This window comes from Sitophilus oryzae, unplaced genomic scaffold (assembly GCF_002938485.1).
Source record: "Sitophilus oryzae breed Bouriz unplaced genomic scaffold, Soryzae_2.0 scaffold_377_pilon_pilon, whole genome shotgun sequence".
Classification (NCBI taxonomy): Eukaryota; Metazoa; Arthropoda; class Insecta; order Coleoptera; family Curculionidae; genus Sitophilus; species Sitophilus oryzae.
The window spans coordinates 1,075,651-1,103,615 of NW_022146948.1; the positions used below are offsets into that span (position 1 = coordinate 1,075,651).

At 30.7% G+C, this 27,965-nt stretch overlaps 1 protein-coding gene across 1 annotated transcript in view; it reads left to right on the forward strand.

The window, feature by feature from the left end:
- The window catches only part of LOC115885211, a 185,798-nt gene extending 159,410 nt beyond the window's left edge, over positions 1–26,388 (forward strand). Inside the window, exons 4-5 of the mRNA XM_030904039.1 lie at positions 23,406–23,512; positions 25,447–26,388. Of these exons, the coding sequence (XP_030759899.1) occupies positions 23,406–23,512; positions 25,447–25,566 (227 nt within the window). The 3' untranslated portion in view covers positions 25,567–26,388. The remainder of the gene's footprint in view (positions 1–23,405; positions 23,513–25,446) is intronic.
- The last annotated feature ends 1,577 nt before the right edge of the window (positions 26,389–27,965 follow it).

Consider the following 27,965-nt stretch of genomic DNA (forward strand, 5'->3'; position numbering starts at 1 on the left):
TATTCTCCGCAAATTATAATATTCAACAATATCATGTACAGGGTGTCCTATTTTCGTGTGTGTTGGATGGTTTCTCGTTCATGATTAAAGCTACAAAGATGCGGTTTTCACATAACTGCTACTTTTTTACGAAACGAAAGATGCTGCACACAAATTTGTGCTAGCCCTCTTAGTTCCTGAAATACAGATAACTGTCAATACTGATAAATAAAAATAAAAAAAATTAAATTTGTGGTTAAAGTCTCTTTTTTGCTGGTAAAGCTAATCTGGACGCGGCTACTTTGTTTACGCGGAAGTCGAACCGCGGTCATCGGCTAAATCATGGTCAATGGCCTACCGATTTGGCAAGTGTCTAAATCTACTCTTACTCACGAGATACCTGATCTCATCCGGTCTTGAACAGTCGCGAAGAGCAGTGTGTGTCAATAGGTTTTACACTCTTGCCCATGGAACAACAGCATGACAAAATTTCCAAATGTTCACCCGTTCACCCACTTGTATCGTCTAATGTCGCTTAACTTCGACTATCGGGAACCGACACGCGATGTTTCGACGTATATTTGATGCTAATATATGTATATTTGATATTTGATACCAATTAAACTTTTAGTTACCTAATCGAGGGCGCGAATTTTAAATTCATTGGTGCCTACAATGAACATATTCGACACCGGGTTAACTAAGTGGAATTTAAATTTTCCGCTAGGGGTAGCTCTGCTATAAATAATGTCAAGTTGCTACGTTTATTTATTTATTTCCTGACATTGCCATTAGTTTTGACAGTTTAGTTTTGGATTACGAGTTTTTGGTTTAAATAAATTGTGTTTGTGACACTTTAAGCTTAAAAATGTTTACTAACAGACTTTGCAGTCGAACATTGTTCTTTTTAGAACCTCTTTTAGTGCGAAGTGGTACAAGTTAGCTTAATAGCCAATATTAATAATAGCAAGAAAGCGGTAATGCTTTAAGGGCTCTTAATGTCCCTTAAGTGCTGTTAAGAAGATGAGTTTTGTTGATGTAAATAATAATTATTTATATATTTATAGTTAATTTATTTTTGTTTCCTAAAATATTTTGATTAAAATAGGTACGAATTTTAATGAAAATAGGTAAAAGTGGGCAACGCTGTACTGGTCAAGCTTAAACACGTGTCAAAAAGTTTATGATATGAACTATAGTTGGGTCGTTGCCCCAAAAATAAAATATTTGATATATCCCTACACCGAAAATATAATAAACGAACATTGAAAAAGTAGTAAAAAGAAAATTTACGACAACCATACAACAGAATTAATTTAAAATGAAAGGCTATTTGTGAGATCTGGTTTAATCCTAATGTTATTTGATCGCGCAGTATGACATTTAATCATAATAATGAAATTGAAATGCATAAAACTCGTCGAAATGTTTCCATATTCATTTTATCATATTTTATATTCCATCCTATTCGTTATATTTCCTCTAAAAGATATTTCAGTGCTGTGCACTTTGAAATGGAAAATAAAATATTTAAGATGCAATTTTCTGCAATAAAAAATGAGCGGAATATTTGAATTGATTTAAAGGCAGAAGACTGAGAAACTCAGCGAAGAAAATATATAATTACAATGAAAAAATAAATGGATAAAAATTAAAGATTTATTTCAGGCTATCGCCATGTGAAATTATGAATTATTAATGAATTCTGTTTAGTATTTATAAATTATTAATACGGATTCTAACTTTTTTACCAAAAGTTAGAATCCGTATTATATTAATAGTAAGTTAAAGTATATATGTACTGAAAAATCAATTCATTTGATGACGGTAAAAGTAAGAGAATCCATTTCACTAGTCCGAAAAAGTAGCAAAGTAAGCGTTCGACATTTAAAGTTTTATGTAAAACTGGCTAGGTATTTTTACACAAATGAAGAAGGAAATTAAAGATAAAGGATTATACTATATCCGTACTGTAGCACATTTTTAGACAACTTCTTTATTTTTAAGATTTTGATGGTCAAATATCAACAAAATATTCCTTATGTTTGGACTAAATTTTCTCGAAAATAAAGACAATTTAAAATTCCGTTGCAATACGGAAATAGATTGAAGTTTTGTGATTACAATGATACATAGTTTATATGGTTTTGTGACAAATTGCTCGCTATTTTATGGCAAATGCTGAAGCTCTGCAAACCTTTATCAAGCCTTAATCAAAGCACGTGTGTTTGGAATTTTGGGTGTGGCTTAACGCGACAGGATCGGGCTAAGCCTTAGGCAGATTTCTGAAATATAATATATATTTCAGAATATATATTATACGTTATGACACTTTTTTGACAAATTTTATCTAAACTTGATTAAAAATATAATAGTACAAGAGCTAACACAGAGAAAACAAGAATTTTAAGAAAGCTGGTTCTTTAATCTTTTGCTATACTCCCCTGTTCTCTCCTCACCAAAGTGCGGGCCGTCTGGCTGCCTGTAGACTACTGCGGTTCACTACTGCGCATCACATCTGTACAGTGTACCCTATTTTCGTGTATTTTATGCGATGTCTCGTTAATGAGTAAGGATACAATGGTGCGATTTTCACATTACTTTGCTACCTTTTTGTGAGACTAAATATCCTACACGTATATTTGTCCTAGCCTCCTTAGTACCTGAAATACAGGGTAAATTTTGGGATGCGCAGTAGTGAACAGATGTTGAATACCGATATGATGCGCAGCAGTGAACGCAACGTCTATCGGCAGCCAGACGGTCCGCACTCTGTTCAGAAGAGCATAGCCAAGCTTTAGACCAAAAATCAAGCTTTAGACGTTTAGAGTTTTTTAGAGTTTATGATGTTTTATGATGCCAACCCTTCTCGCTGTGCAAAGAGAATTATTTATTATTTTATTTCGCATTTTGAAACAGAGAGAGAGAGAGTATTTAGCTTGTTTAAAATTTAATTTAAATTTATTAAATATTTGCAACACTAACTTCAACCTGTGTTTATTGTACATGCTTTTTTCCTCGTAAATCCCGCTGTGCTAATACTAAACGTACAAAAATAGCTCTAGAAAATATGTGCCTTTCAATATCTCCATTCGAAAATAAGCCACAATTTCGTTTTCACCTTACTTAGATATTCTGAGATTTATTTAACTTAAGCTTAAAGCTCAACAAGGGTATATCGTATTCCCTTGGGATCGTCAACAAAGCAATAAGAGAAACAGCTACCCAGAATATCTTAAATATTTTACAAGTACATTGATTAAACCGCTTAATTCATCTTAAGAACACCCTTAGAATTCCTTCCTGTGTAATGAATACATATCATGCAAAAACATACATTATTTCTTAGCGAGAATTAGTTTAAAATTTAACAAAAATTATTATTTTATTTGTGAATTATAAACACACACGCGCGCGATTTGTAATTACTTATCTTCATTTTTAGTTTATTTTCAACTGGAGCAAATAAATATAATATGTATTCTAGATTTGAAAATTAAACTGCAATAATTACTCTTGATATTAAATGTAATTGCAAAGTTACAACAATCTGCCGGTCATTACGCTAGCCCATACGCTAGCCTAATAATTATCCCAATATACTAATTAAGATCTTTATTAAACGATATTAAAATTTAGTACCGAATAGATTTGAAGATATTATTAAAGAAAATCATTTAAATGGAATTGATAATTTGCAATTTTTTATTTTTGATAAAGCTAAAAATTTGCATAAAATTTATTCTACAATTAGTTATAACTATTGAAGAACCATTCAGAATATACCGGGTGCGTCTCAAAAGTGGCTGTGCCCTATAACTTTTTTTATTTTTTTAGATAAAACAACGATATTTCGTATGTTAGTATATGACATAAATTAAGATTGATTGACGCATACAGTTGTTTTCGGTCACTTCCTGTTTCACCGGAAATGAACTTTTGATTTTTAAATGGCACCTTCGGTATTTTTTTACTTTATTTGATAGGAAATGACAGTCTGAATAGAATGACATCTCTATAGAATGTATATGAATAGATTAACATATCATATGTATATGATTTATTTAAAATTGTAACATGCGGTTCATAACCACAATTTGACTCGAAATATCAAGTGTGTGGTACCGTCAAAAATACCGAGGGTTCCATATCAAAAGTTGTAGTCATTTCCGGTGAAACGGAAAGTGACAAAAAACTATTGTCAATTGTCTATTTTTACTTAGGTATTTTTATTGTAATACTTTATAGACGTAAAACCTTATTACACTAGATGAAAAGAATTTTAATTAATATATTTTCATGGCCTTAACCGCTAGAATTCCAGTTATTTGGAAAAAATCTTCCATAAACATTCTTTTCGATTAAAACGGGATAACAATTTGTTACTGCTGCCGTGAACTGTATCTTTAATCAAAATTTATTTTCGCCCAGTTTAATGCTGAAGTATTTTTAATTAAAAAACAAGTTCGCACCTTTGGAAATAAAATATATATTAAATTAAAAGATTTAATAATAAATAAATATAGAGTGTGAGTTTCCTACGATGTTCTCTATGGGTATCTCGGAAACTACTGGAGATAGAGGGGCGGTTAAATAAATGGGGAAAGAATTTCAATTTTGTGGGATGGTTTGGTTGGTATTTGGATATTTCGAAAAAAACAAATTTTGGCTATTTTAAAATTGTCCCTAATTCCATTATAATATATTTTAGACAAAAAGTTTTCAGATAAAAGTTGTAGATAATCGCATCCTTAATGAGTTTGTGTTCTCCGATTTTTTCTAAAGCCTGTCATTTTTGACATATGACACAAACATATTTTTTTAAATGGAAACCATAGTTGGCCATGACTTCATAAAAAGCGCCATTTTTAAAGTTTTTTTTTAAATAAAATAAATAATAATTAAATACTTAATTATTTGTCAAAGTTTTTATTACTTAGTGTAAAATCAAAATAGATTACATCGAGGTAACTGGTAAGTACAAATTAAATCAACTCGTAAATTTAACATTTCTACATTCGCGCCAAGAGCAGTATTCTCCAGGGCACCGTAGTTTGTATTTTACGGACGTACTTTCTTTGTCAAAAGTTGAGCATTATGTAAAGTCCAACTGCTGCTCGCTTTTAACTGCAATCTTTTAATCTTTTTCTTCAAGGACAAAGAACACTTGTTCCGGTTTAAATCTCGAAATTATTAATTAAATGTTGACACAATAAAAGGAGAATATTATTATCTACAGTTATATATGACATAGAAAACAAATTTCTTGCAGTATAGGTATATAATAAAATTATATAAGGATTCTTGCCACTTAACTGTTGATATAGAAATTTAATTCTACGCTGTGTTTGTCATAATGTGGATCAACCTGCTCTCACTACCGGTTTCGGAGCACTACTCCATCATCAGGTGAGCTCTGGTAGATCCACAAAATGACAACCACAGCGCAGAGATAGTTAATTCCGACTTGTCGGAAAGTGTCGGTTAGATATTAAGTCCCGAACGGGAGATAGCGGCCTGCGTGAATGGTAGTACTTTCGTACCACCGAGGCGAAAATATCGATAGTAAAAGGATGGTAAAAGGCTTTTTTTCAGGCAAGCCAAATTATAAAATAGAAAACAAATTTCTTGCAGTATAGGTATATAATAAAATTATATAAGGATTCTTGCCACTTAACTGCTGATATAGAAATTTAATTCTACGCTGTGTTTCCATAATGTGGATCTAACTGCTCTAACTGCCGGTTTCGGAGCCCTGCTCCATCATCAGGTGAGCTGGGGAGATCCACAAAATGACAACCACAGCGCAAAGATAGTTAATTCCGACTTGTCGGAAAGTGTCGGTTAGATATTAAGTCCCGAACGGGAGATAGCGGCCTGCGTGAATGGTAGTACTTTCGTACCACCGAGGCGAAAATATCAGTAGTAAAAGGATGGTAAAACGCTTTTTTTCGGGCAAGCCAAATTATAAAATAGAAAACAAATTACTTGCAGTATAGGTATATAATAAAATTATATAAGGATTCTTGCCACTTAACTGCTGATATAGAAATTTAATTCTACGCTGTGCTTGTCATAATGTGGATCAACCTGCTCTCACTACCGGTTTCGGAGCCCTACTCCATCATCAGGTGAAATTGGGCAGATCCATAAAATGACAACCACAGCGCAGAGATCGGTTAGATATTAAATATTAAGTCGCGAACGGGAGATAGCGGCCTGTGTGCAATGGTGGTGCTAATCTATATTAAGTCCCGCTATCTCCCGTTCGGGACTTAATATCTAACAGACACTTTCCGACAAGTCGGAATTAACTATCTCTGCGCTGTGGTTGTCATTTTGTGGATCTGCCCAAGCTAGACAAAGTTAAAGAGGCGGGTCTGGTAGACTTTAGGTACGTCAAAATTTTAAAATTCTCTATACAGAATTGAGAAGAGGAACACTTATAATGACATTTTCTAACGAAAAAAGTGCGGATCGTCGATAATAATAATAATAAAATAATCAAAATATAATATCTATCTTATCAGCTTAATATCGCTACCGCTATTTTTCAAAATTAATAGGAAAGTATAAATAAAACAAAATCCCGATTTTCAATATTTCATTGTTACCGCCAGCGATATACGCAGACGCGAGCAAAAGACAAATAAACCTAAATCTGCGTCTTCCTTGTCACTCTTATTAAACTTAATAAGAAAGATATATTCTAACCTCAAAAAATAAATAATTTTATTGTAGAAATCTCAAACATTTAGCCGAGTATCCGTACGATCCGTACTTAAATCGTTAAAACTTAAAACATTAATTGTAGAATCTATTAATATCAAATTTACATCAATAACTTCAAGATTGACGACGTACCACCATCACCAAAGAGGCTCCTGTGAGGCAACTGTGAAGGGCACAGATGGCCAAACCCCAACCGTGAAAGGGTGTATACCTTCGTATGAGGTAGATGTCCACTCCTCGGAGGATGAACAACTGTTGTCAGAGAAGGATGGGAAAAATCCTGTACCCCCTACAACAGAGAACCCCCATATGATAAGTTATTAACTATATGATGAGTTATAACTCAAGTTTCATCTTAAAATTTTATTTTAAGATGAAACTTTTGTTAACAATATCCTGAGAATTCGAATAATGACAACGCCGAGCCGAATAATGACAGCGATTTAGAGTGACAATTTAGTTATGTTAAATTCAGAGTGGCAGTTTTGATTATGCAAAAGACATACATATTCTATGAGTTTACTGGTTGCCTAACGATTAACATGAATTTAAAAATAAATCCCCAAAATGAATAATGAACAAAACATTTAAACAAAAACAGACCCCAGACCACATAAAACAAATTGTTGGTTAGTGGCACAGATTATACAGATTATAAACTTATCGTCAAAAGCATTGTTTTTCGTGGTTCCAAATTTCGGAGTCGCGCACTAGTTAGGTTACTAGTGTGCGCACATAACACGCCCACATATGGCCTCTAAAATTGTGCACAGCGCCTGACCGGCCCAGTTACTACGCTTTTTAAACGCGAGTTTATTTTTGCGCACTGGGAATTTTACTCGTTTGCTCATCGTCATAGAAAAACAATTCTCGTACCACGAATTAAGGACAAGATTTTTATCTGTATACATATAGTATACCTAATCTGTGGTAGTAGTCAGAGATATAGATGTAGTAATATTTTGGTTTAATGGCCACAGCTTTCCGGCGGGGTAATAGAATTATCGTTTTTTAATAAAAATTAAAAAAACATTATAAAATTATAAAGATAGAATAGTATACGGTTTTATATTAACTCTAATTTTTTTGAGGTTTATAAAAAGCATTCATAAGAAATATATATCCTTCAAATCCTTTAATTTAATAGCTGTTAGTAAGAAGTTTCACTTCAAATATGCGCACATAGTGCACACACATTTTTTTTAAATCACCTAATGCGTTAAAATATTAACTATGACTTTTATTTGTGGCACAATGTCTTAACAACTATAGTATTTAAAGAACGTATCCTATTTTACTTTCGTAAATTACTTTTCAAGCTCTTAAAACCTTAAAACCCGTTCTTCTCAAAACTCGGATTTTTGACTTATCGCTTTCTTTGCCTGTACCCCTCAATTAATTATTACTTTCCCTACGCCACTCATAATTTTCATTGTTAACATGTATATTATGCATACATATGAATAACAACTCTCAAACTAATTCGCAAGACTGTATTCGAGAAACCTAATAAAATTGGATTATGGTAACTGGTCCAGGGAAATTAAATCAACTCAGAAATTTAAGGTATCTACATTCATAGCGCGCCCTGCATTCTGGAGAACAGCGTAATTTATATTTTACTGGCGTAGGTTTTCCTTTTCCTTTGTCAAAGTTTACATTATACAAAGTCTGACTACTGCTGGATGTATTGTGTCCCTTTTAATGTCAAACGTTTAAGACAAATAACATTTTCTTCTATTTAGATAGCAAAACTATTATCGTTGATTGAAGAAATAAAAATATGCGCAATTATGGGCAACTTTGTGGCACAAAACCTGTCCGAGATGTAGCTGGCGTTACCTTCGGCCTGTCCGAGAATTCCGAGATTTAGTTTAGCTCTGACCCGCTGCGCGCTGAAGTCGTTTACAGCGCAGAGGATAAGTGGACAGAGTTAGTGGTTGCCGGAGACAGTGTTGCCAAAACTACTGATTAATCCGTAGATTTACGGATTTTGGGTACAGTACATTAATAAAACGGGTTTTCTATCATTAAAAAATTTAATATGATATTATATGATTAAACAAAGAAGAGGGTCAGAGTTGGCTTGGAAATGAAGATCGCTGTTATTTCATATGAAAAATATTATAGTAAATGTCAATAATCGTCATTTCCAAGCCAACTAAACGACTTTTTTCTATCATACGACATATTCAATATCTATAAAAGAATTTGTATTTTGTTGTTTATTCTATGTGTAACACGAATAAATTTTCAATACATAAACGCATCCAAAGATATTTTCGTCAAACGTATTACAGATATTACACATTATAATATGGCAACACTGTCTCTTTCAGATCGACACTGTCTTCCGATATGCCTTCGACCGCCGGCCGAATTAGAGAAAAGAAGTGTTTTATGCGTTGGCCGGAGAACGATTGGTGTCTCCACCGTACAGCACTTGAGACTAAGGGGAAATCAAATCAGCCTTGTCACGAATTCGCCCATTAGGTTGCGTATCTTCCCAACTCTTTCAATCAACGCTATTATTTAATTTTATATTACGGTCAAAAATATACCAAGTAACAACGAAATCGTTGCACAGAATTCATTTGTCTTTATCGAATAAATTTTGTCTATTTGATTCACTTGTGCAAGTGCCTGCGCTCTAATATAATTAATTGATGAATATTTCATTAATTGTGAATATTGATATGAGCACTGGGCGGTACTGTAAACATTAATAACATTTTGGAACAACTGTATACAGGGTGTCAAAAAAAATATTGTATATAACTTCGATGGGTGATTCTACAGATAAAAATAATATAAAAAGTTCCAATGAACATATGCCCTAAAATGCTTCCCGAAGAAATTACAGCCCTCAGAGAACGAGCACTCGGAGTTCGCTAAATGCCGCATGTGCGGTTGCGGCATAAGAGTATCGGCATCACCATCAGCGAATTTAACATTGATTCCATTTTCCAACAATACTTTTCCGAGCGCACGAATGACGCTTTGGTAACTTCACTGCAGACAAATTCGAGAAAGATACAATAATCGGTACCATTTTTTTACCTGCAGATCTACGATTCTGCTCCACAATTTTGGTCTCTATCTCTTCATAGCCATCAAAAACAACAGTGACATTTTTACCATAGTGATATGTTATATAATTATAGTATTGAGAAAACAAATCTGAAAATATCGCAAGGTACAGGCTTGGTTAAATAACAATTTACCACCGCAAGATTGGGGTTGGAATCTGAAAAATCGAGAGATTGAATGATTTTTCAATATACCTATTTCATGGGAAATTATTTGTAAAACTGCAATTTTCCTTATTCAATGTTTTGAAAATTTAAAAACCGCACATTTAAAAAAAATATCTCCGCCACTTACCTTTATTAAAAAGATAGTTTTTATAGGAACTTGTATCCTAATAAATTTTTTGGTCTTGAGATTTATCTCAAAAATGCTTTCATTTGAAGTTGAACACAGAATGGTGAGTTATTAAATTAAAAAATTCGCACCTGCGCCACTGTAATTCGTAGTTTTAGAGTTATTGAAGAAAAAGTAAAAAAGGGCCATTTTTACCCCTTGTAGGGGTGGTTTTGGGGTAACGGGCTCAACGGTTCATTGCTGGGGTTTCAGGGTGTTTAAAGATCTACAAAATGAAGCTCCATGCAAAATTGCAGCTTGTCTCTAATTTGTTGAACCTCGGCCTGTATAGGCTCTGGGCCCTGGGCTATTTTGATGTTAGGATGCATTTTGCAAGATTTTAGTATTAACGAAATGATGAAATGTAAAGAAATTATAAATAAATTAATCTCATGATTTCGCTAATACTAAAATCGACGCATCGTAACCTTTAAATGCAAATATCTTGAACAGTTCACCGTATCGAACTAAACGAAAAGTCCCAACTTTTTATATCATTTTTCAAAATTTAAAAGATTAAAAAGTACGACCAGTAGTACTCTCTACCCTAATGGAAAGTACCCTTTCAGAGCTGTTACGGAATTTTACACTATCGCCATTCGCTACGGCATTAAAATGTGTTTAAGAGAATCAAATTTCAAGATTAGCCCTGGCAGCAAAAAGGAGACGTTAACTGAAATCTTTACTTTACTTTAAGTTTCAAGAAAAACCGTTTACTAATCTTCTTAAAAAATAAACAAAATATATTATTTTTATTTACCCTTTCGAGGACTGTAACTTCTTCAAGAAGGAATTTAAGAATTTAAGGCATATGTTTATCGAAAATTTTTGTTTTATTTTTACCTGTAAAATCACCCATCGAAGTTAGTCTGAACTGTATTCCGGAAACTTCGGGGGGCAGAATATTTTGCAGGCAAAATTAAGTAAAAGCTTCGTATAAATGTATGTCCAAAAATGCTTAGTTTTGGAGACACAGGGTGTAGAAGTTTCAGTTTTATTTCGATTTTTTCCAAATAATTTCTGTAACGTCAATATTTGGATGAAAATGGCTGTCTGGGATTTTTTTGACATAATAAATTTGTCTCAAAGAGAAAAAAAGTAAAACGTGTTAAATTATATTAGAACACATTTAAATGAATACCGCAACGGCCTAGCTACGTTGAAACACCGGTTCCCATTAGAACACCGAAGTTAAGCGACGTAAGGCGATACTGGTGGATGGACGGGTGACCGGTTCGAAACTCTATATCGTGCTGTTGTCCAAGGGAAAAGTGTAAAATCTATTGATACACACTGCTCATTCACGCCGGTTCTAGGCCGGATGAGATCGGATATCTCGTGAATAAGAGTTAATTTAGACACTTCCTAAGTCGGTAGGCCACTGACCACGATATGGCCGAGGACCACGGTTCGGATTCCCTGGCAGCAAAAACGAGACGTTAACTGAAATATTTACTTTACTTTACTTTTTAAATGAATACCTATAGAAAAACAAAAATAACAGAGTTACAAAAAGTTTCAAAATGCGGAACAGTATTATCTATCCAATCTACTACTACTATTCATTAATAAACTCTCTACTCTGTAACTGACTAAAAAAGCTTTTAACTAAGTAGCACTACTAAACTATTAAGCAAATGAAATCTGTTAAATAGAACGTTAGTTGTTTCTCCTTCTATGATTTTATTTTGAAACTATTAATCTTCATCATAACGTCAGAACGCAATTTATCTAATGAATGCCAACTTCTTTACATCTCCATAAGGTTTTTCGCTTTGCTCGGATGGAAGAGCACCACCGGGAGATAACAAATTGCAGTCCATTATGCCAAAATATGCTCCTTTCTTGTTGAAAATATGATTAATGAAGTTTTTGCCCGACTCTATTTCATTCTCCAAAATTCCTTTGGTAGTTGGTAGCGCAACAATGTCGATTGTGTTATCGTATTTAATTTCGTCTATTTATATGGATTTAGCAATTAATTAGGCAGACGAGGGATTTACGTTCTGTTTCGAACAAAATCGTTGCTAAATTTAGTCAACACTTTAATAAATACCGTGTGTTGCATCTGAACATATGAAACTAACCCCCATGAATTTTAGAAATAATAAATAAGTTTTCCACGTTTTATTTTACAGAAAAATTTATTGGAAACGTTTTAAAGAACTCCTTAAAATGAAGCAAATTGTTCATTTTGAATAATTTGTGCGAATTCGTTTTTGAGTTATTGAGATACAAAAATATTAAATTAGGCGATAATTTAAAATAATCCAGTCATGGTCAAACAAACATAACAATTACAAATTCCATCTTAATCACACAGTAAATACAGTCCTTAATAACTGTCACTGTTGAAATTCCTCTTACTACATTTAATAACTTTTCTGGCCTATTTATGTCTGTTATAACTACAGCAAGTCAGTCTCAAGAAAACTTAAACTTAAATCATAAGTCGTGAGTTCTTAATTTTAGGAGAATTTCCTTTTTTTAATAAATTTATAGTTGTTATTTTGAGAAAAAAAATACAAATAATTCAATATATCGAAATTATTGTGAAAATGTGAACTTTAATTTTGAAAGAGATGTAATTTCCAAAAAGTATAGAGTTTCGAATTTATAAACAAAAAAACGCAAAAATAAATTTTCGTACTTTTTTGCATTTTTTTATTGCTCTGTCAGGAGTTTAGTTGGCAAAACAGGAATTTCATATTCAGCACCCCAAAAAACATAAATATCACAAACTAAAAATGCTAATATAAATTCAAATACATCCAAATTTTTTTTCACAAAGGTATAGACCAGGGTTGGCATGATTTAAATCATGTGGTTTAAATTAAAAGAAATTATTGAAACTTTATAATAAATAAAAAAATAACTGTAAAAGTTATAAAACTGGGTCCTAGAAAACTAGAAAAAATATTTCTATAACAGACAGTAAATCGAAAAATAATTGTAAATGTTATAAAACTATATAAAAATATCTATTCATCAATTTAAATGTTGGACCGATTTTTCAAATAGTTTCGTGTGAATCCATTAGCCCGCTAAACGCAGGGATTTATTTTAAAACTTATGTATAAGTGACAAAAACTCGCTGTTCGAATACATATCATTTGCAAAGTCTAGTGCAGAACTAGTTTCTTCTGATATAGAGACTATATATTCATTCCCGAGAATCTATAATCGTTATCAGAAAACGAAATATTTTATATTTTTTTTTGAAACGGTTGTATGTTTCCACATTCCTGCGACATTTTGATCTGCAGTAAGTACTTTGACATTAGATAATACATACCAATTTCATTCTCGACTTAAGACTATTTCCGAACAATAGTGTATTGTTTTATTAGGAGTAAAAATTATATGTTATCGGTATCAGGCTCAGTTATAAAGATTTAGCCATTTAGGATATTAGGACTTTAACTGGAAATAAGTCCTAGTCATTTGGAAATCCGATTTAAATATTATCTTGAATTAAAATCAAAAAAATCTGATTAAAATAAAAAAAATTGATTTAAATAAAAAAAATCTGATTTTTTTTATTTTTTTAAAAAAAATATTATTTTTTCCAACCCTGGTATAGACTGAGATATTAAAAAAACTAAATTTTACTTTTTAATATAGGCTATATTCATAAAGACAAAATCTAAAGGATTCTGATCTTAATTATAAAAGACGGACAATAAGGTCCAGAGAATATAAAAAAGCAGACGTTGCATTCTATAAAAATATCAAAATTCTTATTAAATTTTCATCATTCACAACTGTCACTTCGAAGCTTTTAAGCTGTAACGCAAAAGTGCAGTCTTTTATACTGAATATTGCCAATATAAATTAAATTGATTCTCAGGCGAAAATTCAATTTTAAATTATATTTCTGTCGAACCGACATAAGTCCTTTCTCGAAAAATGCCTAGACGGCTTTTTTTCTGAAACTAGGTCTCTCTATCTGATATTGGAATCGTAGGAAAATGGCTTCCAAACTATAAGATGTCGTAGAAGATAAAAGATAAGTCGAGGTTATTTTTAAAATAGTCTAAAGTTGATAAATTATTAATTAAAATAGTTCGGGTTCTTCTATATTTTATGACTTGTTATGTTAAAATTCTAATTTAAAACACCCTGCTTGTGATTATGTACTTTTAAATTTGCCTAAAACAAAAATCTAAAAAAAATACTATTAAAGAAATTTGTGTAACGAACAAACAATGCTTAATGTTTTAAGGTATGTATCTCTCAATTCCAAAAACTTCGAGAAAAATTAAGATTAATTTTGACATTTTAAGTAAAAGCTAAAAGTGCTTTTATATAATGATAAATAATTTATATCTCAACAAAAAAGTCCATTTTTACTCATTTCAGTAAGAGTTTTGACACTTCTAAGAATAACTTCAACACTCTGCTATATTAAATTTAAAATTAAACCACTCTGCACCGTCATTTCGAATAATTCCAATTTGTTATATTGTAAAAAAGAGAATTTTAAGCCCTTGACAAACAATGTTTTAAATATACAGTGTCATTTAATATTCATGAACTTTTATTTCAATTGACGATATTTTTTGGATACTTGGATATTTAATTTTGACATTATATTTCTAACCGAAGTTATTAATTTTTTTATAAAAAGTAACTAATGTTTTGTTTTCGTTTTTTCAATTCGTTACTTTTTGATTATACAGACAAATCAAGTATGTAATAAAAAATGGGGGTGCCTACTTAAATTAAGAAAGTTGCTGTCAACTTCCGGTATTTCCGGAAGTGCCGCCATCTTAAAAATATTTTTAATCGATAGATATCGTTGTGAAAAAATGATATGCAAAAAATCTCCTATCTAGATATTGTAGTTTTCAGGAAACTTCTAATGCACGCTCAGCCTGGGACACCCTGTATACTTAGGTTCTTTATTTATCAATCTAAAAGAAAGTGACAATCGTATAATACGAAGTTATGATGAGTATAATAATAGAAAAAGTAAAAATATTTAAGCTACTGTCTCCTTCTTGCTGTCAGAGGTAATCTGGACGAGACGTTTTTTTAAATGGCATACCGATTTAGCAAAAATCTAAATAGACACTATGGATCTATTAACACATATCAGTCATGCCTCAGTTGAGTTCCGCCAATCAGAGTCAGAAAGAATAAAAAATATATAGTTTCCTTTAATTTCAACGGACATCTTCACACACGTCTCATTTCAGTGTTCGTTCAGTCACAGTGTAAATTCTTGTTTTGATTGTCGTCTTTTAGTAACAAGTGTGTTATTTTTACACAAAAATAGCTATTAGTATCTTATTTTTTAAGTGGGGTATAATATATAAAACTAGTGTCCCTGTATTTTCTACTGAGCGATTTTTTACAGAAATTTTTAAGGGTTATATTTTAGAAAAATATTCTTAAGGCCTCTATAAATCAACTTTAAGGAAACATATTAGAGAAACCAGGACGCTCTTTCAAACTGTGAGGTTTGATTCATGGGCAAGGTTGTGAGTAGCAATTTATAAAAACGTCGTGGGCCTAGGTATTCGAATAACGGCCTTGCTTTTTGTTCGGAGTTAAGTCCTTTTAAAAAAATCCAGATTGAACTGATTTGAGGTGATAAATAACAATGGGGTAAAATGCGGAGATAAATCACAATTTCTTTCCCATTGTAGAAAAGAAAATTTAGTACCGATTTTGTATTTATATCAAATTACATATTTTGCAAAATAATGTTAGGCTGTTTTGGAAAGAAAATTGTTAACATTGATCAACTTATTTTCTGTTAAAATGTTAAATTGAAAATTGCATGTGAAGTATCTATTTTAAGACTGTACAGGGTGTCCCATTTTCGTGTGTCTTGCAGGGTTTCTCGTTTATAAGAGATATACGAAAATACTATTTCACATCAGTGTGCTAGTTTTTATGAAACTAAAGATGTTGGACACAGATTTGTCCCAGAGCCCCCTTGGTTTCTGAAATACAGGGCGAATTTGAAAATGTTGCATTTTTCGGCCCCTTCTTATCACGGTTTTCTTATAACTTATTTAAAAGTTGAAAACTGAGTCCCATACTAAATATAATACCCTGTATATCTTTTTTATTTGTCCCGCTTTGAGCTTTCTAAAAATATACTATACTTTATACTTAGTTTCATAAATAAGGAAAAAAGTGTTATTTAACTTTTTAACATAGGTGGCCTGTTTAAATTAGGTAAACAAAACAATCAAATAATTTCTACGACGTCAAAGTTTGGTTACCTATTGACTATTCCACACTAGTTTCCTTGTGTAGAATTATTGCACAAGTGCATCAAAAATATCAATAAATTTGATTGAAAGAAGCTGCACAAGTTCATTTTCGGTGCACTTTATTATGATAACACATGGAAAGCAAAATTATCTGGTTAATTTAAATTTAATAAATAATAATACTCTTTTAAACTAGATTGATTTATGTGAAAAAGTTAAATACCGCATTTTTTACCTTATTGTTGAAAATAAGTACTGAGTATAGTATATCTTATTAGAATATTTTTTATAGAAAGCTCATAATAAGCCAAATAAAATAAAATATTAATATATAGTCAATTTCGAACAGAACAGCTCTCAGAAGAAAACTAGTTACGCCACTGCATTCTACGTGAAAAACTCTATGAAACTCAGTTTTCACCTTTTAGATAAGTTATAAAATGCAAAATATTCAAATTCGCCCTGTATTTCAGGAAAATGTATTTTCCTTCGATGGAAAAAAAGAGTCATCTTTTAACTTGGAAAACATTTCTGCTAGAATTTATGAAATGATGAGAGTAGTTTTTCCCTTCTCGAACCCTTTTTTTTCTAAAAGTCAAATGTTAAAACGCCTAGTCAATAGTCGTTAGTCATGGGCACCACCAAAGATATTTAGACGGTGTATCGATCCTTAGAATATCTTAAAAAATGTTTTTATTTTTTTTAATTTAATGTCCTCCAACAAATAAACGAGTAACTTTAGTAAAAATTTAAATTGCGCTTAATTAACTTATTTTGGTTCCAAAAATATCTACTTATTAATTCTATGTCCACGGAATATTGGGACAACCTGTATAATGTAAATTTCCCACTAAACAAATCCACAAAAAAATTTTGACGTATTTTTTTCTGAAATAGATAGCCCCTTTTTACAACACAGAGCTGCAACAAGTCACTTTTAAAAAGACTCAAGTCTTTAGTCTTAAGTCAAATTCAACATAAAATTCAAATGACTTAAGTCTTAAGTCTTTGACTTAAATCATTTTATTTCAAGTCAAGTCATGTTTGTTTATTAAAAGATACAAGGTTGTTCACCACATACGACACGGAGTTTTGTAGCTAAACGATTAGATTTTCACAAATTGTAAGTTTTGGGTTCGTTGAAGGACTATTAGAGCTACAATTTAAAAATATTTTTACAAGATACAGAGTGTCCCAAATAAATAAAAAATATCAAATTTGTATTTTTTTAAATGGAACACCCTGTATATTATTACATTTTTAGTTTCTACGATTAAAATAAAGGTAAATTTGATTAAGGTTTATTACACTTAAACCTTACCGTTTTTGAAATATTTTCAATTTTGTGAAATTGCAGTAAAAATTTTAAGGCTTCATTTCTCCAGGGGTATCAAAGTTTTTAATACTAAATATTTACTGAAGTTTATTTATTGATCAGTTATTGTGTAAAAATAATACTACCTCATAGAGAGTATCTAAAAAATTATTTTAAATAATTTCTAGCTTTAAACGCCAATAACTTCTTTAATTTAAATGGAATGCCCTGTCTATTTTAGGATAATCAGATGCACCATTTAATTGTCTATCAAATTGTATTACACCATTTTTTACCTATTCCTTCAAGTTTCCGTAGAAAATACATTTTCTTATAATTTAGACCTCATTTGTCAATTTACCCATGGAATATTGACATGTTAGATTATTTTTAAAGTAACAAATGTACAGGCTGGTAATATATTATCGTTTTGCTAAAAACTAAAAACGATAATATTACTAGCCCATTTGTATGCAAAAAGAAAACTATTTAAATCTTTATAAAAGAGTATACCATTAATTAAATACAACACCATTATTTCCGCCCAAATACTAATTAATTACATACTTAATTGTGTTCGTTAATAAATTATTCGAAATAAATGTGTATTTGAATCAGAAATCAATAAAATTTTTAAAATATTTTCAATTTTTTATGATAAAAATTTAAACTTCATTTCTCCAGGGGTATCAAAGTTTTTAATACTAAATATTTACTGAGGTTTATTTGGCTTGATCAGTTATTGTGTAAAAATAATACTACCTCAAATATCAAAAATTATTTTAAATAATTTCTAGCTTTAAGCATAAATAAACTATTTATTCTTGAATACCATATTTAGACAAGATGCACCCAGTACAATTGTCCCTCAGAATTAATATTTACCATTTTTTACCTATTCCTTCAGGGTTCCATAAAATACATTTTCTTCTCATTTTAGACACTAAACTCATTTTACCCATGGAATATTGACATATTGAATTCTATTACAAAAGTAACAAATGTACAGGCTGGTAATATATTATCATTTTGCTAAAACCAATAACGATAATATACTAAGCAACTATATCTAAAAAAACTTCTTTTAAATCTTTATAAAAGAGTATACCATTAATTAAATACAACACCATTATTTCCGCCCAAATACTAATTAATTACACACTGTTGTGTTCATTTATAGAAATTCAACCAAAATAAATGTGTATTTAAGATCAGAGAACCAATAAAATATTTGAAATATTTTCAATTTTGTGAAATTGCAGTAAAAATTTTAAGGCTTCATTTCTCCAGGGGTATCAAAGTTTTTAATACTAAATATTTACTGAAGTTTATTTATTGATCAGTTATTGTGTAAAAATAATACTACCTCATAGAAAGTATCTAAAAAATTATTTTAAATAATTTCTAGCTTTAAACGCCAATAACTTCTTTAATTTAAATGGAATGCCCTGTATATTTTAGGATAATCAGATGCACCATTTAATTGTCTATCAAATTGTATTGCACCATTTTTTACCTATTCCTTCAAGTTTCCGTAGAAAATACATTTTCTTATAATTTAGGCCCCATTTATCAATTTACCCATGGAATATTGACATGTTAGATTGTTTTTAAAGCAACAAATGTACAGGCTGGTAATATATTATCGTTTTGCTAAAAACTAAAAACGATAATATTACTAGCCCATTTGTATGCAAAAAGAAAACTATTTAAATCTTTATAAAAGAGTATACCATTAATTAAATACACCACCATTATTTCCGCCCAAATACTAATTAATTAAATACTTAATTGTGTTTATTAATAAATTATTCGAAATAAATGTGTATTTGAATCAGAAATCAATAAAATAATAAGTTATGAAAACGAACGTCTCTATTGTTATAAATAAGCATTTATTAAAAAATTAAATTTCATTTTTAAGGTGTTGCTTTTTACCACACTGGCAATGTCTAATACACATACAAAACTCTGTTTTTTAGTATTTGAGGCAATTATTATTAATCAATGCAAACAGTCAGTTAATGTAGTTTGAATACTGGAATCATATTAATTGGTCCTCTTTAACAAATATTTAAACAGTTTTTTTTATTTTGTAATGAAATAAACAAATTATATCGACAATACTAGTATCTGTACACTTTAAAAATTTCGTACATCTTTAAAAATATAAATAAGTTCTAAATTACAAGAAAATGCATTTTCTACGGAAACTTAAAGAGCGGTAAAAAATAGTATAATACAATTTGATAGACAATTAAATTGTGCATCTGATTCTCATAAAATATACAGGGTCTTCCATTTAAATTAAACAAGTTATTGCCGTTTAAATGTAATAATTATTTAAAATAATTTTTTAGACACTCTGTATAAGGTAGTATTATTTTTATTATTGCAACACAATAACTGAACAATAAATAAACTTCAGCAAATATTTAGTATTAAAAACTTTGATACCCTTCGAGAAATGAAGCCTTAAAATTTTTACTGCAATTTCACAAAATTGAAAATATTTCAAAAACGGTAAGGTTTAAGTGTAATAAACCTTAATCAAACTTACCTTTATTTTAATCGTAGAAACTAAAAATGTAATAATATACAGGATGTTCCATTTAAAAAAATACAACTTTGATATTTTTTATTTATTTGGGACACTTTGTATCTTGTAAAACTATTTTTAAATTGTAGCTCTAATAGTCCTTCAACGAACCCAAAACTTACAATTTGTAAAAATCTCATCGTTTAGCTACAATACTCCGTGTCGTATGTGGTGAACAACCCTGTATAAAAATTTGACTTAAGCATTTCATAAAAATACTTAAATCGTCTTAATTACTTAAGTCTTTTCTAAAAAGACAAATCTTTTTCTATTTCGGAATAAAGATTTAAATCACAAGTCGTTCTGAAAAAGACTTATATTTTAAGTCTTGAATCAGCTTTCGAAAAATGACTTAAAAACAAATGACTTAAATCATTAAAATGATTTAAATCAAGAAAAGACTTAAGTTTTCTGTGAGCTTGCAGCTCTGCTACAATATTACTTTAAGCTATACTAATATCGATACAATATTAGGAAAAAAATTAAAAATTTAATAAAGCATCAAGTATTCTCGTTTAATATTTATGGAGAGTATATTACACAAATTTTCAGTTCGGGCAAAAATCAATTTAAATTTATTAAATATCATATTTATTGACTTTAAAGTTCAGTATGCAATATACAGAACTGGGTCATAATTCACTTCATTAATATTAATTGCTAGACTATATATTTTCAATAATACTAAACGCTTTTAACATTAAATAAATTAATTGTTCACCACGTCGTTATATTATTGCATTAGTTGTGCTATACTAATATTTAAATTCAATTTTCTTAAAAATTACCATATATAGATATACAGATACCAATAATTAAACTTTAAGTTACGTAGTCGAGGGAGCAATTTTTAAATTCCTTGACTAACTGGAATTTAAATTTCCCGCTGGGGATTGAGGTGGTCGCTCTGCTGTAAAAAATGTCAAGTTGCCACATTTATTTATTTATTTCCTGACATTGCCATTCGTTTTGACATTTTAGTTTTGTATAACGAATTTTTGGTTTAAATAAACTGTCTCGTAATATTTTAAGCTTGATTTTTTTTACTAGCAGACCTTGCAGTCGAACATTGTTCTTGCTAGAACCTCTTCTAGTGTGAAGTGTATAAGATAGCTTAATAGCCGTAAAAAATCATTGCAACTTTATTAGAATATTTTGAACGGGAAAGCGGTAGTAATGGCCCTTTATGTCCCTTAAGTGCTGTTAAGAAGATGAGTTTTTTATGTACATAATAAGTGTTTATATATTTATAATTAATTTATTTTTGTTTCCTAAAATATTTTGATTAAAAAAATGCGCTGTGTCGGTCAAGCTTAATCACGTGACTAAAAGTTTATTTGATATGGACTATATGCCTTTTTTACTTCAAAAATGATATTAAAACCATGGGCAGTATCAAAATACTTATTAAGTGAACAATAAGGTGTCCCATTTTCCTGTGCTTTATTACTAACGTGTGTTTCACATCACTGTGCTACTTTAGGTAAGTTCGGTCCTAAGCCTAAGATTTCAGTACCGGTATCCGGCATCATAAAGTACCGGTCCTGCAACCGGTATACCGGTTCCAACAATTAGTTCGGTGGGACCGATACTGAACCGGTATACCGGCTGGACCGGAAGACCGGATGGACCGAAAGACCGGTTGGACGGAAAGACGGAAATAACTGTTTTAGTTGTTATGCCAGTGAGCATATACCTTATGATACCTTATTAAAAAATGTAAATAGATAGTTCTCGTGCCCTGTAACTTTAAGTAAATACGGTAACGTAATAAATACGGTATTTTGAGGGATAAATTAGATTTCTCGGAGTATATCGTAAATCTATCCGTTACCGTTATAACGTTATTGATCTAACTTAAGATTCTCATTGTTTATGTTCACATTTCCGGCATATTCTTGATTTCTTGTCCAACATTCCCTTTTTCTCTTGACTTATAAAAAATGGAAAAAGTACTAGGAGCTGCTGTTCCTGAAGATATAAATGGAGCGGAAATAGGATGATATTTTACATATTTTAAATAATAGGTTTGACGCTATTAGACAGACGCTATTGAATATTGGCCTGAGTTTTACAGACATTTTAACTTATATAATATACATGAGTGATCCATGAGGAAGGTGTGTTCTTGAATTTTAGATGTACTAAAAAAAGAAGACTAGATTACTAGACAAAACCAAACTAGCAATGCCTTAAATATACATCAAAATAAATTACATTGCAGGTTCCTGATCGTTGTTACATATATCGAATACAAGTTTCATAATACAGGTTTATTAATCAAATTATCATGAATCTATTTTTCTGTATCGATTGAAACCGGTCTTTCGGGACCGATTTAAACCGGTCTTCCGATACCGGTACTGAAACCGGTATACCGGTCTTGTAAAAGACGATACCGATACCGGAATATTTCAAAAGTACCGGTCCTGGTGCCGGTATACCGGAAGACCGAACATGCCTATGCTACTTATTATGAAACTAAAGATGCTACACAGATTTGTTTAAGCCCTTGGTTTCTAAAATACAGGGCGGATTTGAGAATATTGCATTTTGCGACCCTCTTCCTGTATCTTGGTTATCTTATAACATATCAGGTGTATCTTGGTTATCTTATTACATATCATAAAAAGGTGAAAACCGAGTCCCATAGAGTTTTTCACATGGAATTCAGTGGCGAAACTTGTTTTTCCCGGAGCTGTCATTTTTGAAATGTGACCCATACCCCATACTTATGTTGTATACTCTACTTCTTTAAGGTATAATAATCATCAAGGTAAAAAATGAATTATTTAACTTTTAACACAGGCGGCCGGTTTAAATTGAGTAATCAAAAAAATCAAGTAATTCATTCGGCATCAAATTTTGGTTATTGGCTATTCCACGCTAGTTTCTGTGTGTAACAATTTATAATCACAGTTTATAATAAATGGTACATAGGCGCTGCATCAGCCTGTCAAAAATTATTATCGATTGTCATTTTATAAGTTACATTGATGCCGTTGCTACAACAGCAATTTGGTATATTATAGCTGATTATAGTGAAACCAGAGAATAATGAATAACCTCAAACCTTTAGTCAAACTTCAATAGAATTTTACTATTTGAGTTATTCTTTTATTTTCAGAACTCTGCAACGCCGCTACGAAAATTCAGGCTTCGTTCAGAGGTCATTTAACAAGGAAACATATGGATGGTGACAAGAAAGGTGACGAAAGCAGTTCCAAACAAGAGGTAAAAAAACAAAAAGGAATATTATTTCTATTAGTAATAATAAATAAAAATAATTAAAATGTATACTGATAAATTTTAAACTTCCTTCTCAGATGATAATTTTAATATACCGGGTGACCATTAGCGCGAACTGCTCCAATATCCTCGTAGTTGAAAAAGATCAGAGCTGCAAGAAGTCAGTTTTAAAAAGACTTAAGTCTTAAGTCATTTCTAAAATCAAAATGATTTAAGTCTTAAGTCAAATTCAACATAAAGTTCAAATGATTAAACTCTTAAGTCTTTGACTTAAATCATTTTATTTCAAGTCAAGTCATTTTTGTAGACTTAAATCAATATAACGCGATATTTATGTCGTTTTTATGACTATTAAGTCTATATTTTTTATTTAAATCATGATGATCTGCAAGTTAAGTTGGTAAAAGGACTTAAATCAATATATTAATAATTTACCTAACTACCCTCAAGTCAAGCTGCAACCAGAATTCAATTAAAGTACCTTGTTTAAATGTTAATATTAATTTTCTTGTATTACCGTTTGCCGATTTCCCTATATTGCCTACATTATTAACTTATTGTAGGTACAAATGAGACTAAAAACACATAAAATAAAACAGTTAATTTTCGGAACAACTACAAACACAAAAATACGTTTTTTATAAAATTTAACCGATTTTATAGTACTTTATATGTATCCATTACAGTTTAGATGTTATCGAATACTATTAAAAAGGTATTGATATTTTTTTATCACTCTGTAATATATCAGTGGCATAAACTAAGGGCTGGAGGATTTTAAGGTACTCTTCGATATATTCGAGATAAATTTCTTTCGTTATGACAGCGATCTTCATTTCATAGCCGTCGCTGACGCCATTTTTTTACGATCATACAATACATTGTTAGGGTTTCCATACGTCTCTGGATTTCCACAGACATGTCCGGATTTTTCAAGTGTCCGAAGCAGTCCGGCCCTGATTTTGAAAAACGTCCGGGAATCCTGACCGAAAAAACAATTTAACTTAGTAAAATATTTTACAGTTATAGTTAAATTGATTCCTCAGTTACTTTGTTAAATATCTCAGTCTCTACGATGCTACAACTCTACTTAACCGACGCGCGACGTATGTTCGAAAATACATTCTTTGGCGCTATTCTCCTGGAAAGTGAATGTTTTTTGGTTCATATTTTGTTGATCCCGGGGCTATTATTTGCGTCCTATAAAAGTTCATAAAAAATGTATAGTTTCTTTTTTGCGACGGCCGGATTTCAGAGTTCATTTGTCCGGATTTTTGAGTTCACTTATTCGGAAAGTCCAAAAGCCTTTGTTACAGATTATAAGATTATAAACTTATCGTCAAAAGCATTGTTTTTCGTGGTTCCAATTTTCGGAGTCGCGCACTAGTTAGGTTACTAGTTTGCGCACATAACACGCCCACTTATGACCTCTAAAATTGTGCACAGCGCCTGACCGGCCCAGATATTACACTGTTTAAACGCGAGTTTATTTTTGCGCACAGGAAATTTTACTCTTTTGCTCATCGTCATAAAAAACAATTTTCGTACCACGAATTAGGGGCAATATTTTTATGTGTTTATTTGGAGGCAGATGCCGAAAATTAGACATATGGCGATTATAATTAAATATACCTACCTATATCCACAAAGTTACGCGGAAGAGTTTTGATTGCATTGGTTTCAAGTTCTATGAGGAGGGTGTTAATCTTTTGTTGTTATATTATACCAAAAAAAGATTAACTCCCTGGCAAGTTTAGTATGGACAAATCGCCATATGTCTAATTATTTTGGACATCGGCCGAAATTCGACATCTGCCTCCAACATATACATATAATATACCTAATCTGTGCCTTTATGGAAACCCTATACATTGCACGTTTGAATACCTCTGTTAGTAACTGTTTTTATCCCTCTTTAGGAAGAACTAGACATAGACTTGACAGATCCTGATCTGAACAAGGCGGCTGCCAAAATTCAGGCTTCATTTAGGGGCCACCTGAACCGCAAGGACGGCGAGGGAACCAATTCTTCAAAATAAAATGTATGTTGGACAGAAAATAATTTGAATAAAAAAAACAAATGTTTCATTGTATTGTTTAAATATTAATAAGAATTAAGCTCTATTATTCCATTATCCCGTGTTCTAAACACGAATAATTTACCTTGTGATCCTGTGCAGATTGACACCATACGAGATGACTTATAATTATAATTTTATAGGGACCCGATACATAAGCGCCAGTTAGTCTATAATATCACATTAAGCATTTTTTTCATAAAACATCCCCCTTTAGAACTTCATCTGTCATGTTGAGAAATGAAAGTAAATTAAACGCGCCTCTTGGGTTTGTTCGCATACTAAAAATTTCAATTAATGCCTGTATATATTTTTAAATTTACATTTTTTTAATTTTAAAGTAATATATTACATTTAAATGGAATATATTACATAACAGTTAGGTATCTCAATTACCGGTTTGTCTTCTCTCATTTTTCAAATAAAACGAATTATAAAATTTAATATATTTAATATATGTACATTTAGTTGTAAATATGAAAAAAGTAAAATATAAAATGGACAAACGCTTACTTACATTGCAATAAAACTGCCACCCTTAGTTTTGCAATCCAAACGCAATATTTCTTTTTCACAAATAAAAATATCCGACAACACTAAAATCACTGAAACTTCCGCGGCTGACAACGAAAACTGAAAAATATATCAGCACTTTTTGTGTTAAAGCTGCATATCAAAATTACGCTGTATACCATTATGTTTTTGCTTTTGAAATAATATAAAATATAAAAGAATTGTCTAATTACTAATTATAACTTGTGAATTTTAATGTTTTATCAATCTCTGAATATACGTAATTTTTTTTTATTATTTTATACAATTTATTTTATACAACAAAACCTAATAATGGAGTTTGAAAACAATGAAAACTGAATTAAAATTTAAAAAGTTAAGCGCGAGCGCTTGTGTGAAAATTAGATGATTAAATTTTTGCAATTTTTACACCATTTGATGACCGGTGGCGCCTCTAGTGTTTGTTCGGACGGTTAGTCTTTTACTCCCGTTTATAGCCATTAAAGAAAAAATTCTAAAGGGGGATGTTTTGTGCATTTTTATGTAAAAAAAATGCTAGGTGATGCCAGTGTCAATTTTATCCTAACCAAACATATTTTTTTCTACATTTTTAATTAAGAAAATCATATTTCTAACTATATGCATTGTTATAAGTTCTTTAAAGAGTTGTTCGTTAAGTGGTAAGTTTATTTATAAGTTCTAAACTTCAGTATAAAATTGTAATAAAATTATACAATAATTATTAATTTTTTAACTTACGAAATATACACGGTGACCCAGGCTTCCGAAAAAACTCTATATTAGGTTTTTGGTTTCGAGTTACATTTCAAATTTTTTACATAATATGGTCGAGATGGGCGATTCAAACATATTTTTAAACCAAAGTTGTATATTTTTAAATGGAATACTATTTTTACTATTTTTTTAACTTAGTGCCGTTAAATTTCCATTTCAAAAATAACATGATGTCATATACTATACCGAGTGGTTTTTGAAATATAACCGTTTTTAAATGAAATTGAATGCTTATTTAAGGCAGTCTTAAAATTTTTAATTCGAAGAATTTTAAGAAACTTTAACAGGAAGTGACTGTATAATAGTGTCTTCTTCAAAATTCGGTTTACCAAAATTTGCAATCTTGTTTGATATATACAGGGCGAGTCAAAACTAAATATTGTATGTTTCTCCACTATTTTAAATTAAACACCCTGTATTTTGTATCATAACCGAACAAAGTTTTGTTTAATTTTTTTGTTTTATTTAAGCTCTTCCTATACCTACCCTACATTGTTGTAGATAGGTATGACGGTGACGGTTAAATTAAAATTAATGATAAACGCCTTTTATTGAAAGAGCGAAAGTGAAATTTTGTCTTATAATTTCTTAAGTGCTTAATAAAACAAAAATATTAATCAAAACCTTGTTCGATTATGATACAAAACACAGGATGTTCCATTTAAAATAATGGAAAACACAACATTTAGTTTTGACTCGCCCTGTATATAATATTTTTGTTCTAAAGTTAGGTAAAAAAATTAAAATACAATTCAAGAATCAAAAACTTAATAAAGAGCTTTTTCCGAAGCCTGGGTCACCTGTATTGTATTTTATTATTAACTTGATATAGTTATTATACTCAACTATAATTTCACTACTTTAAATTGAAGTCAGCACAATTATTCTAATACAAAAATTACTATAATTTTTTAATGGTAATTAAAATTATTGATAAACATAATATATTCTAAAAATAATTATTTTAGAATAGGGAAGCTTATATAGAATTATATTTCTTGAAACTTGCTTTAAACTAAGTCTTACTTTAAAAACTTTAAACAAAAATAGCT